At 40.8% G+C, this 14596-nt stretch overlaps 1 protein-coding gene across 1 annotated transcript in view; it reads right to left on the bottom strand.

Annotated features, from left to right (window-relative positions):
* Positions 1 to 12989, bottom strand: part of LOC121900500 (RNA polymerase II elongation factor ELL2-like) — a 33216-nt gene extending 20227 nt beyond the window's left edge. The window contains exons 1-2 of the mRNA XM_042416910.1: positions 12799 to 12989; positions 12152 to 12199 (exon numbers count right to left, since the gene is read on the bottom strand). Coding sequence (XP_042272844.1) covers positions 12152 to 12199; positions 12799 to 12936 — 186 coding nt within the window. The 5' untranslated portion in view covers positions 12937 to 12989. The remainder of the gene's footprint in view (positions 1 to 12151; positions 12200 to 12798) is intronic.
* Between the last annotated feature and the right edge of the window lie 1607 nt (positions 12990 to 14596).

Below are 14596 nucleotides of genomic sequence, written 5' to 3' on the forward strand. Positions count from 1 at the left end.
TTATACGGTCAGCAACTTGACTGTTTGGCTCAATCTCGCAGCATCATTTTTAGTGGCAAAAGACAGATATTTTCAGCAAAAAAGCTCTGTTAAACCTACCGTATTCTACCTAATCAGCACCAAGACAGACAGACAAAGTTAGCAACTAGCTTGTGAACGTAGTCGAGCATTTAGCAGCTTAAGAAGCAGATATTTCCCTCAAAGTCTGAGCTAAAAATGAGAGTGAATACTAGGTTTACATTGATCAGGTGGCCAGAAACACATCTCCAAATGAATGCTAATGTTACACCGTATCAGCTAGATGAGCAAATAAGCAAACTTGTTTGCCAACAATTTTTTCATATCAACTTAAAAGGTGATAATATGTCAGCATTGTGTTTGAGTTTTTTTTATTTCTACTGAGCCCAAGTAGTCAAACAATCTGGTAATGCAGGTTTAAGGACGACAACTTGTCAGTGACTGAGGCTACTTGCATTGGAGCTGGAGCACACACTCAGAAATTCCTCATACTTTCCAACATGAAATGATAAAAGAGGTTGCTTGTATTGGCACTTTTGACAACAGTTGCCCTGCATGGTCTCCAGATAACTGTATTCTAGTTGACTTTTTTAAAAATCAAACTATGGATAAAATAATTTCTCTGTGGTGCTGCAATTCTCCACCCAACATTTCCTAGCATGCAAATGTGCCTTTGTCTTAGCCTAAGCTCAAGTGCTTTCTTTGGCCTTCCAGTAACATTGCCTAATTTATTGTAACAGCTAATGCACGTCATGGCTCATAATGTATCTCTAACAGTGAATCAGAGCACCAACAATTCTCAACTTGTTACATTTAAATAATTACAATTATTTGTTAATGAGATAATCATATTACTAATGATGAAACTATAATATTTTTTCAACTTTAATTGCATGATTGAAACTGTGTTTAAGTTGTGAGGATTGTGACATCCACTATATGGAAGAAAAACTGTAAATGCAGGAGTCAAATAACATTTTAATAAGAGTTGTGAGGTTCTTGATCCCTACTCTACTGAATGTGAGAGAAACACCATTTATGTATTTATTTGTACTGTGTTTTTGTTTTTGACTGTTGCACAGCAGGAACAACACTGAACGTCCACCCAAACTAGGAATCAGAGAGTTTTTTTTAATGCAATCATGCTCACAGGATAAATTGTTCCCTAATAAACCAATGTTTAACTTAATGTCCTGATGATGGTCAGGTAAACAAGCTGTCATTTCAAACATTTTTTTAAAATTCCATTTCTGCTTACAAAGGCCATCTGAACATGATAGAAAGTTTAATGAATGAATGTTTAAAAAAGGTTGTGAACTCAGTCTGAACTAATAGTTTTGTGAATGCTGCTCAGCCCACACATTAAGTAGGTTGGCCAACTGCTTCTCTGTTCTTTTTCAAAAGTCACTTCAAATGTTTTTACGTAAATGTGCAACAAAGCAACACAGACGTTGGCTCTATTCTCTTATCAGCCTGCTCCACATGTCTTTACACGCAGGCTTTCACTGTAGGAATTTATACAAACTATATACAGCTGAGCTCTGATAGCGCTGAAAGATATATACCAGATTGCATGTCGCTGCGCAGGTGGATCTCCTCAGTGTCTGACATTTTAATGCGTGTCTTGGTCTGGATTATGTAATATTTGCCTGTGGGCAGCCCTTCAATGATACACTCTTACAGCCTGTAGGTTAATCCTGGATGTGTCATTGTTTGTGTGAGACAGAGGTCAAAAAACATGCGTGGATATCATCACACTGGAGTGGATTATTTCTCACCATGAGACAATTTTTTTTTAACATTTCACAAGATTATGCACATTTAATGACCACTTAGTCATATCCATTAACTAAACATTTAAAGTCTTGTTATTTAAACAACCACTATGGTGACAGTGATATAAATACAGCTGTCTCAGCAAACACTAACTGCTTGCTCATCTTTGTCAGTCCAAGCATCTTACACCTCCCAATCTGTTCAAGCAATCTACATCTTCTGATTAACAAAATTACTAACTACTACTAAACTACTACTAAAGTACTAACTTTAAATTAGTTGTGAAACCAGAGGAATAGTTGGTAGTTTGAGCCTCACAAAACAACAGTTCATATTTTAGTTCTTTGAGAACTGAGGTTTGAGATAATCTTATCCCTACTAGTCCTAAAATGATTACCTAATAAATCAATTACTTCATCCAACAGAAAAACTAATTAAACAATTTTGATAATCAAGTGATCTTTTAAAGTTGCTTATAAGTACTGCAAAAGGTGTCGCTTGTAAACCCACAAAGATAATCAGAAGAAAGTTATCATGCTAACATGCAAAATAAAGATAGTATACATTGTAAACATTACCCCTGGGACACACTGGATGCGTGAGCAGCGCGTGTGTGTCGCGGAACCTCTTGCTTTTCATTTCGGCGCCCATGTAAACAGGTTAGAGCGGCCACACTGCCCGCCCAGGCTGCTGCGTCGCTTCATCTAGAGATTCGAGGTCTCGCCTATTTTCTCCATGTGACGCACGGTTCTCAGCAGAAATAGACAGGGAAAACTAGAAAGATAGGGCTGCCAGTGACAGAAGTGCCGCAGCAGACATGCTTCCTGTGTGGACGCTGCAAGCGTGAGAGACGCAGCAGTTCAGCGACGCACACACACTGCTGAGGTTCAGGCATCCAGTGTGTCCCAGGCGTTATATCTGCTGAACATCAGCATGTTAGCATAACTTTGTGTTGTTTTACGTTGTTTTACTGAGGTGCGATACAGTCTAATCAATGTTGTTCCAGCCGCAGCAGGTTTTCAGGAAAAAAGCCCTTAACACCACACTACCAGCACACAGTAGGGCTGCCAAAATTGGCCAAAAATGACGTTTGATTATTCCCTCTAAAAAAACACATGGGTTTGAACCATTCGAATATCTATTTTTGGGCATTATGTCCATATGAGGGCAAAACAATACAAGAAAAGAAATAAGTACTTGAATAGGTATATTTATTTCAACATAAACACATCTTTTAAAAGATCCACATACCTACACATTACAAAACAATCAAATAAAATAATGTCCTATACCAAAAAACTGCATTTAAAGACCGTAGACGTCTCTCTCACTGCGCTGTGGTTTCTGTTAAAGTGAGATTTGAAAACGAGCTGTCTCTCGGAGCGAGATCAAACGAATGATTCGCGACTAATATATGATTCGGTAGCCTAATTTTTATACAGGTTAGTTAATATTCATACTGATTACCATAATCTGAAGTATTTCCTAATGAAGCTTTTTGGATTGCTCAGAGTGCAAATCACTCTCTCTGTGGCCAAGTTGGGTTGTGAACTCTCTGCCATCATTTCAACACGGTCGTTGTTGTTGAATTATTCGCTCATTTCAACTTGACCTTCATTTCATTTTCAATCAATGAAAGTGACGTTATATGACTCCTGTCCGTCATGCAGCGCATTCAGTGCAGCAGCCCAGGCCCACACGAGAACTCACAAGGCAGACAGCTACAGTAGTGCTGCTTTTTTGTTTTTCAGAGTTGAATATTCATTTTCACAATCGAATGTGTTTGTTTGTTTTTTACAAATTGATTATATAATCAAATTTAGTATATTTGTTGACAGCCTTAGCACACAAAGTTAGCTGAAGTTAGCAAAGTTAGCATTTAGCAGCTAAAGAGCTAGGTATTTCCCCCAGGAAATGGTGGAGACCAAAACAGAGCGAAACGGAGAGTGAATATTGGACTTACATTCAACTGGTGGACTAGTGATTATCCCCCACTCCCATTATTGCAAAAACGTGCAACGTTATCTAACTCCCTTTTATCAAATACCAGGATTGACTGTTTTTTTTAGTTCCATACCATTTTAAATTGAATAAGCTATCTCTAGGATTGGGACTCTTGTTCGGACAAAACAATCGGAAGACTTAAAATTTATGCCACCTCTGTCTATAATGATAAAAATCATTAGTGCAACAAAAAAAAACACAAAATCCTATGAAAAAGATGCAGGGCTTAAACTAAGTTTTGGTGACCATTTGCCTGTTGAGGCAACAAAGTAGATAAATGAAAGGTTCACTGTCTACCTGGCAAATGCTGCTCATGTGGATTACTTAAATAGAGGCTTGTTGCTTGTTTTGAGCTCCACTTCCAGTCAAATCCAACTTTCACATTAAGTGTGATTAGTATTTCCTGGGAGGTATTAGAAAAGTAATGATCTGGACAAATGCCACTTCACAGGAACATAGTGGGAGCTTATCTGTAAAATGTAAGAACCCAACAAAACAAAGTCATAAAACGACACTGGACTTGTTTAAACTCAACCTTGAAATCCTCTCTGAGTTTACACTGACTAAAAGCACAAGGCTGCACAGGAATGTTTTTTTTTTTTGCAGCAGCAGCATTAGTTTTTGTAAGAGCTGGAAAGCCTGTGAGTTCACACATCTCACATATCATCTGCAGACACATTGTACATCTAGGTAGAAATTTAATGTTTTAAATAAGTTATAACTGAATTGTTATGCTTATTAAGAGAAGCCTGTGCCACTTTCAAGAATTAAAAAGACAAAGACATGATTCTGTCAGTGAGGGGATCATCAGAGGACATTTCCTCCAATCTCCCTCCACAGTAACAATTAATTATTTATGGACTCTGTGTTCACTGGATTGATGTGTGCCGTCACAGGATTCCAGCTGTTATAAATGCCCAGTGAGTGCACTGAGGAGCACTCGCTGGCATTTAGCCAGAGATGGCTGCTCATATGACCTCCACGGGCAGACTTCTAGACCCCCACTGTGCAAACTACAACAAGCACTCTCGTTCCCAGCTGCTGGGGCCCGCACCAAGGCACGTTCTCCTGAGAGCCACACATGGCAATTCAAACCCAGAGAGGCGCTATTACAAAGGACTTGGCTCTTAAAGAATTCAACTGACCATGCATAATGAAATATTTATTGTCTTCCTTTCAAGTAAAATATTCAGGGAATCTGTGGGCTGCTCCTGATCTTTGCGATTGTCAAATAAAAGAAAATCGGAACAACAAAACAAAACATCAAACGTAGACAAAGTTACCAAGATGGTTAATTGTAAATACACACACTAGCAAGAGTCCATTCTTATGACATTAATGTAATAAAAAACTGGCCTACACTTAGGAGTGACGTATGACCTCAGTAATGCTCAGTGACCCCAGAGGCCAAAATGTGAAGGGGCAAACCAAGACGAGCCTGAATCTGACAACTGTTTCCACATATGATTCATTGTTTTAACCCAAACCGTGGCCCCTGATGCCGACTCACTTCACCCATTCACTTCCAGACGAGCCTGAACCTACCTCTGTCCCCCTCTACACATTCCCTATTTTCATTTTAATTAGCGCAGTAAAGAACAACTCTTCCAACTCTTTTCTGTGCTACCTCGGTCTGTCAGTCTGCCTCCACGTCTCTCTGTCTGTCTCTCTCTTCATAAATCTTTCTCTCTCGAAGGCATTACTCTTGGCGTAGGCCTGTCTGTTCATCTGTTTTCTTCGTCTGCAAACTTCACTACACTTTTTACTTCACTCCTTTCACATTTTGTAATTTCCATCGACACAAGCCTGCAGAGAAAAAGGAAAATTAGTAGTCTTACTACATGTGCGGCTGTTGGTGGTGCACAGAAAAAATTAACAGTTTTAAATGCTAGTGTAATTTATCCCACCCTATCAGGTGCAATAAAGCTCACAGGAAAGAGACGCCAATCGATCATGATCTGTGCATGTCCACACAGTCCTGAGAAGAAGTCTGATCAGTCTAATTAAGTGAAAACACCTGTGTAGGTGCATCAGTGCACCACTTTAAACAGTATCCATAGCTCACGGGTGAAATGCAAACCAAACAAAACCATACTGCTGTAACTAATAGGATCTTCTTGTATTAACTTCACTTGAATGTCACTTTCTGACTTCCTATTTGTTTCTATACTGACTGAACTGAGCAGGACACTCCCTCCATTTCACACACACATAAATCAGCACACATCTATTCCCTAAGGCCTCCACAATGTTTGTGCATGATCTTGCTATATTAATCATGTTATAATTTAGCTGAATAAATGTGAAGACATTTCAACTTTTCACCCCATCAGCTTATGTAAGGGAACACTGCAGCAGCAGATTTAAGATTTGGTGAGTCGTTACTTGCAGTTTCCTGGGCTCTTTAGGGTGTTCTGTGCTGAAAGGTACCACTGTGAGAAAACCAGAAATACTAGTATGGGCAGTGATATCTGTGATCTGTGATTGTGTGTTTACACTTAATTGTGCATCAATATGCCTGCTTGTGGGTCTGAGTCTATGGTGTTAACAGTCTTTGATACAAGGGGAACAGGATCAAAACAGCATATCAGTAATGATTTTGGTTAGGGTGTTTCTATGCATGCCATGTCTGCTCTTTAACAATTGTAAAGAGCATTTACTGCATTTACAATCAAATGAAAGTATTTCTCTGCCAACCTTTTTTGCCATCAGTTTACATCTACTCACTAAATCTAGCCTGATAATAGGGCTGAAGTGATATTTCGTTTCACTCTATTTATTCACTATTTGAATCTCCGCCCAAATCTCTACTTTGCTCACTGACTCAGAGGTCTGAAATCAGACTCAATGAATACAATATTTCTGAAGATTTCTTCTGTTTAAGATTAAACAATATAAGATGAGATGATGGCTCGTCAGTTTTTCTTCCTTACATTTGATAATGATGCTTTTCTTCATACTGACCTACAATATTAACACCACGATTATTGTCAATAACCAAATTAAGGTAATAACTCCATTTTCCCCTGACTTCCCCAATAACCCCAAAAGCAATAACACCAGTTTACATGAGTTGTTTGATTGCTGTGTGGTAACCATCAAGAAATACATTGACAGATCGACAAAAAAAAAAATCACTTAATTGGTTAATATTTAACTGGGTAATGCTTACTTCAATTTTGACCAAGTTAATTTGTTTACATAACAGTTGCAATAACCAGAGTATAGTAATCTGGTTAAAATCTAATCATTAGTGTGCATGTACACCCACTGAGTGAGATGAGACACAAGTACAAGCCTTGCTCAACAGGATCACCCTACGTATGATTTAAAATTTTCTCCTGAGAAATACTTCCCAGCCGTTGCCATGTAACACTGCACACATAATGCTGCCATTTCTAAAAAATTCAGCACTTTAGGTTTTGACTCAGTCAAAATGAGTTGAAATCATAAATGTCTCCACACATTGGAGACATGGACGGGAAAGGCTAATTTTCCTGACTTTATCAAACTATAAAGTCAATTGAACAAAAACTGTGAGAGACTGCTGTCGGTGCACAGGGCTTATGTTTCCTGCTAGCTTTTGGTTGAATGTGGGGTCTGGGTGTAGATCTCATGCAGCCTATTGTTTCCACATCCTCTGCAGTCTGAGTAATGGCCTTCTGAAAACAGGCTGTCTTTTGTTCTGGCCTCCTCGGCTCCAGAGTGGGATGCCATGGCACTGCTTCCCCTTTCTGGTTGATAGGAGGAGAGGGAGGAGGTGCAGGAGGAGGAGAAGGAGGGAGTGAAACCTGTCGCCACCACCGCTGTCTGCTAACAGCAGGAGGCAAGTCACTCTGGGCTGGGTGCTAATGCAAACTCGGTGCATGTGTGTGTGTGTCTGTGTTAATCCAGCGTGAGCAAAGGGAGGCTCAGCTCCAGCTCCTCTCACCGGGGTGTAATCAGCATTACTGCCACTCATAAGCCTGAGGAGGGAGAAAGGCCAAAGTCGAGCTATCAGCCAAACATCTTCGCCACTGGCTTAGAGACACACACAGAGACAGACACACACACACACACACACACACACACACACACGCTCAGACAGACAGCCAGCCAACCAGCCAGCCAGCCACCACCCTCATCCTCACCACACTTCAGTAAACACTACTTCTCATCATCTCATCACAAACAAAAGAGCAGAATCGTTCCCAGGGCCACAAGTTGACACATGCCATTTAAGACGAGCCCCCACCACAACGTAGGACAGCGATACGAAACACAATGTGCGTCTGTGTCTCTGGCCGACTGGAAGAGAGAGGGACGGGACACGGCGAAGAAGGAGCAGAACATACAAAGAGAGAAACAGGGATTTTGCGTGTTTTTATGATCCTACAGTCAATTAGCCGACGCTTCGAGCAACGCGGTGTCTTCTCTCTAGCTGAGCTCCACATTCTGGCACTAGGTGATTAATGTGGCTGCCTTCAGTGGGAGACAGTGCATGTAATCAAGCCCGAGCCTGTAATCACCTTCCACTCCTTTTCATTTGCAATTTCACAGAGGGCCAGAGCTGCTGCCAGAGCTGCAAGCTCCTGTACTGGGGGAGAGGAAGTTGGGTATAGAGGGGGAGGGCGGAAAGGAGGGGTGCTGTGCCACAAGCATCCCCTGAGGTTTCCCCCTCTAATGCCAAGAATGATACGTCTCTGGCAGGTGCCTGAGGGCCAAACTGTCAACTTCAACAAATTGTGGGTCACCGTGCCCCGACAAAAGCCCCTCCTTCTATCCCCCGAAGCAAGGTGGGATCTTACACAGAATGCTATCTTTCCAGACATGTAGGGCCATACCATGACACATGTGTGGGGAAAACAAGTGCCCTTTTATGCCTCATTAGCTTATGGTGTGGATTTTCACATGAGGGAGGGAATTAGACGGGACACGTTCCTCGGCGAGCCAAGATGTGCTCCATATCTCCAAGCTGCTTAATCAGACAGAGAACGCATTTTCCAGCACTGCAGCTGGATCTCTGAGGGCGCTTGTCTTCGTCTTGCACTCACACGTTCGCTAAATAAACATGTAATCCGGTGGGTGCACGCAAGATTTTCATTCTCGGCTTTTTAGAAAAAAAAAAAAAAAGTAGCAAGCTATAACCACCAGTGTTTAAAACATCATAATCCCTCAACAATTTTCCCATTGTGGGCACTCACTGATTAACGTGATCTGAGAGAAAACAACACACATTTATCACAAGTGACACACACAACATATACAGTATACTGAAGAGATTACTGAAACGCAGTGAAAGCTCTTTTGCAATGTGAAAATATACACACGTTTATATTCTTAATTGCCCTACATCTTTTCACGTGCTGTTAAATACTTTTTAATTTCATGTTTCAAAATGATTTATGCTCAAATTACACACAGCTTTGATATCTATGACTTTGATTATTCAGCTTCTTCTGTACTCGTACCAAAACATAATTTATCCTAATGTAAAAAACAGGCCACATAAAAGTTAGACTCTAAAACTTTGGTCATGGTTGAATAACTATGTGTACAACAGAAGTTGTTTGCAGCTCTCTCCATTTTAGTCTCCACTCCATTAGATCCACAGCAGGGAAGCTTCTATCATGTTGGGCACAAACAAACCCTCGGGGCAGGCCACAGCACATCTGGACTGACTGTAATGCGTTAGGCTGAAAAACCCGATTCATTTTGGGTGATCCAAGCAGGGTGACAACACACAGGCTGCATTCCCCTGCTCATTGTTATTCAAATCAGCGGAGACAACACACAATCAGGGGGGACTCTAGGGATCTGAGCATAGGCAGCCTAAACACACACAGACAGACAAAAAACCTACACACTCACTCACACACATAGAAAGTGACCAATATTCTCTCATTCTCTCGCACTCTTTTGTAGGCACAGACAAACCAAATAAACAAACACACACACACACACACACCACACATAGAGGGTCCTCAGGGGATCCACTCTGGTCCTGCCAGGGTAAAGACTGCTGCACAATGGGCAGAGGGGGCAGGACAGGAAAAAGGAGGTGGGACATGAATAAATCATGCCTTTAGGGCCACACAGGACACATAAACGCATAAAAAAACCCAACCAGATCCACACCCATGTTATAGCATGCAAATTCAAACACTTAACACATAAAAATGCATGCATACATGCACAGAATTTAGCATATCAGTCACACATCAGCATCCAGGGTGTGTGTGTTGTCTCTTTTAAATTACACACACAGAAAATGTGGGACTACAACCTGGGAATGTGAGGGGGAAATTAGCAGGCCAGAGTTCATGTCATCTGCCTGGCTATTACTGCAACTAAAGTGTGCCAGTGATACACACACACACACAAACACTCATGAATGTCTGAGTCAGACAGACAGGGAAAGCTAATGCAAACTGAAGGCACGATGCCTCACGCTGTAATCAAGAGCATTATAGCTCCTGTAATTACCTCTAAACATTCATTTGGCTAATAACTTCAGTGCTACATATAGCGAGGGGTGTGAAATTCTCTGCATCACGATGACGCCACAGGTGCAAAAATGAACTGTCATGATGTAAAACCTCATAAACAGACCAAGGCCTCACACAGGTCCCCCAACATGTTTTATGTTAGTATTGATTGGTATTTTCAATACTGTATTTGATGCAGTAATGTGCTGAAATCTCACCAGCACCGTCTTTGTTGAGAAAAAATACAAATAAATCAATGTTATGCAAAATCAGTTTAATTCCCTCCTTTTGTTTTAAAAGCTTTCCCTCTCCTGCTTTGGGTACAAGACAATACTAGCAAACTGCCTGTCCTTAGTAAACTAGATTTCTATTTCAAAACTCTTTCTTTTACAGCTACATTTATTTCTCCAATCAAATGGGCTGAATCCAACCATCCTGCCAGGTTTTATGGCCAACCAACTACTTCTCAGCACAAACTCTGTCCCGCAGCTTAGTGTGTAGACTAAAGACCTGAAGCTGTGGATTAGATCTGCAGCTTTTCTTCTAATTTAATGCCAGACATATTCCTGTCGACGCCCGGTGCCTCGTTGGAGTTGCAGTCGGGATCTACAGAGCCAGACAAAAAAAAACAGCAGCTGACCTCCAACACCTGACCCTCAAGCAGAGTACTGCTTCTCAATCCTGTGGTATCATGACAGTTTGTGCAGGAGCTAGTTTGGACATGTTACAGAAACTTCCTGGAATAATCAGAAAGTGCCAACCACTAGACCATAATAAAAGTATTAACAATATACAAAAAGTAGAAATGAATTTGACTTGAGAGAGATATAAAGAATGCTGAAAAGGACTGGAAAAAGCCATTTTTCAGGTGCAACACGTAATCAGTTAAAACTAAAATTCAGACAAGGTAAAAGGAACACACACTCCACTATCACACACACTCAAAACCACTCTCTTAACCACACAAGCCCCCTTACAAAACTCACCACCACTCAGCTCGTCTTGTCAAGACAGGAAGGGGGTTGCAACTCTTTCCAAGCCCGTGCAATTAGCATTGACTGAAAGTAAACTATTCCCCAAGGACACTGCTGCTCTTCACTTCAGTCTAAACATGCATAGTTCAGGCTACATACTAAAGATTATGGTTCAAATTCAAAAGCCCAAGAACACTGCTGATGTAGTCATGTCTTTGTTTATTACACACACACTCACACACAGTATTAAAGTGTATTTTCCTACAGGAAAACAAGGTGCAAAAGGCTAATCTGCGTCACTGAGGGCTCTTCATTTGACTTATAAGTCCTCTCTCCACTGTTGACTCTGGCTTTGTCAGCGTATGTGTGTGTGTGTGTGTGTGTGTGTGTGTGTGTGTGTGTGTGTGTGTGTGCACTTCTCCCTCCCTCCCTCCTATCCTTTTCCCAGCGCCGCTCACTGACCTAACAAAGCTTCTCCACAGTCACCAGCCTGACCCAGTAACCTGCATGCCTCCTATCTGCTGGAGACGACCAGCTATAAGCTCCCATCTGAGCGCTCCCACTGGTGCAGTATACAGTATATGATGGGCTATGTGAGCCAACAGCCATTGGTGACAAACAAACGCTTCTTTTGAAATAAAAAACAAACATGACATACACCTTTATTTGAAGAAACGTGCAAAATAAAAGTGATGAGTTGCCTTCTTAACAAAAGCACTGTTTCATCATCTGATAATGGTTTAATCCACTTAAAGAAATAAGATAAAGCCTTGTGGGATGCAGACGAGTTAAATAACAAAAGTGATTAAGCCACCTGAAACTTAAGCTGCCAGTGCTTTACTGTTTGATTGGATTTATGACAAGATTAGACTTAATGTGCACAATAAACTGAACTTGTAGCAAAAAACTTACCCCTTGGTTTCCTTTGAAACAAATGGATGGTTCACTTGGTAAAGATCCCTGAGGAGAAAGAAAGACAGATTAAATCTTACAGGAAGAACGGGATTGGTTGTGTTATAGTTGCACATATTCAGGGAAGTCTGTAATCTAAACATAATCATGCTTTAATGTAAAGTTACACATCTTAAACGCCTGTGTGCTGCTAATGGTCTCCACTACTGGAGCTCATTATGAGACAAACTAGCGGACTTGTCAATTAGATAACCAGGCAGACTGCTGGCTCTCTCTCTCTCTCTCACTCTCTCTCTCCCTCTCTTTACTTTGAAGCACAAGGAAGGTTTCCCAGCATATAGCTGACGGGTTAGTCTTTCCCGACAATCACAGGTTTCACGTCCCGGTATGCGATGCAGAAATGCAGCCAATAACTGACTCAGGGGGTAACGCAGTTAGAATAACTGTGAACTTGCTTGAGCGACTCTCATTTATTTAGTTATATATTTAAAGAGAGACTAAAGGTTATAGAAATATAAAAAGGCTTTTAAAAAAATATACACAACGGAGCAGTAATTTAACCAAATGTAACAGTTCAACAAATTAGAAAAGAGGAGAAGCACAGGCGACAACTTTGACAAGTGTTGCTTGTGTGTTTATCTCGGTACCTTGATGTTTTGGTAAGCCTCCAGCGCTCTGATAGCCGTGTCCGTGAGCTTGACATGGTACAGCGTCCTGTTGGGGCTGTTTTTGTTATTTTTTCCACAGGAGAGCCCATAGTGGTGCTCTTGCCTGAGCGAAGCCATCGCTGGCTTTTCTCTCTGCCCCGCAATTAAAGCAGCTTTCCTCTCTCAGCCCTCAGCTCAACACTCTGCCTCCTACGTCACCGTGTGGGCGGGGCTCAGCGAAGACAACTGTATCTCTATTTATACAATAAATATATATATACAATATGTAATTACCACATCCTCATTATGACATCTTTTTCTTTATTCTTTTCATAGTTGGTTGCTCTTTGTTAGTCCCAGACACACCGTCTGTAGGATTACTGTTGAATTTATGTGCTCCTTCTTTAATATTAAAGGTGCAGTGTGTAGAATTTAGTGGCATCTAGCAGAATGGATTTGGCAGAAATGGAATATAATATTTGTAAGTATGTTTTAATTAGTGTATAATCACCTGGAAATAAGAATCATTATGTTTTTGTTACCTTAGAATGAGCCCTTTGTATCTAAATAGGAAATGGGTCCTCTTCCATGGAGCACCGCCATATTTCTACAGTAGCATAGAAGAGACTGACCAGACAAACCAAACACTGGCTCCAGAGAGGGACTTACACATTTTTTGCAAGTTTCACAGCCACCGTAGATTCTCCTACATGCTTGGAAGGAGAGGGGGAGGGGTATTCAGTTGGTTGCAATGTGCAACCTCAATGCTAGATGCCACTAAATCCTACACACTGCACCTTTAAAGCTGCACAAAATCAATTTTTACATAAACAATGGCTGAAATGACTGTAATGTAAAGTAATGTGAAAAGGCTCACTCATATTACAGATTATTATTTCCTCCTTCTCAGCTCTATGGAGCGTTTTAGCATCTTTCAGCTCATTGTTTTGGTTTACTGTTTTGGTTCACTCTCACCTGTCTTGTTAACCTTGTTTCCAACAGCAGCAGGCAGCTGTTTTCATCAATAAGAGCTCTAATGAACCCACTGTATGCTACCTGCCCAACACAACAAACAGCTGACAAAGTTAGCTAGTAGCTGACACACATAGGTGAAGAGCAGATAAGAGTCATTGAGCAAAACAGAGCTAAAAGGAAAGTGACCATCTGACTTATTTTGTCAGGTGGACAGAAACATGACTCCTAACGAATATTAATGTTGATTAGTGATTGCTCAATGTGTAATTAGGCATCTGTTTGCAAACACATTCACCATATAACCTTCTATGATGATAATATGTCAATGTTATGTTTACAGCTTGTTCTGCTGACTGCAAGTGGCCAAAAAATCTATTTGCTTTAACTTTAAAAAAAATCTGATTTAGTACCTAAACAATAGACAGTATTACAGTTACTTAGAGAAAATGGTAAACTTGCAAGGAGATATAATAGAAGGTAAAGCCTGTAAAACTCAAACTCCACCCACCCACTTTATGTTATGGGTGTGTTTATACAATAGTTTGCCAAAGTTTTTTGGCCTTAAATATTAATTCATACACACTATAAAGCATCTCACAGGGGTGCTCTAAGCTGAAATTCATTATTTCCACAGCAAAGATGGAGGACTCGTGATGTAAGATTAGGTGAAAGCTAGTAATTCATCTAAATCTTCAAGTCTCATCAGATTTGAGAAGCAGCACTAAAGTCCCCGATAACCTGAATTCTCCTTGTGATTCGTGCACTCATTGTGATAACACAACCCATACTAAAGAGTTCAGATATCCCCATTCAGGACAGACCT

The sequence above is a fragment of the Thunnus maccoyii genome, chromosome 1 (genome assembly GCF_910596095.1).
Source record: "Thunnus maccoyii chromosome 1, fThuMac1.1, whole genome shotgun sequence".
Taxonomy (NCBI): domain Eukaryota; kingdom Metazoa; phylum Chordata; class Actinopteri; order Scombriformes; family Scombridae; genus Thunnus; species Thunnus maccoyii.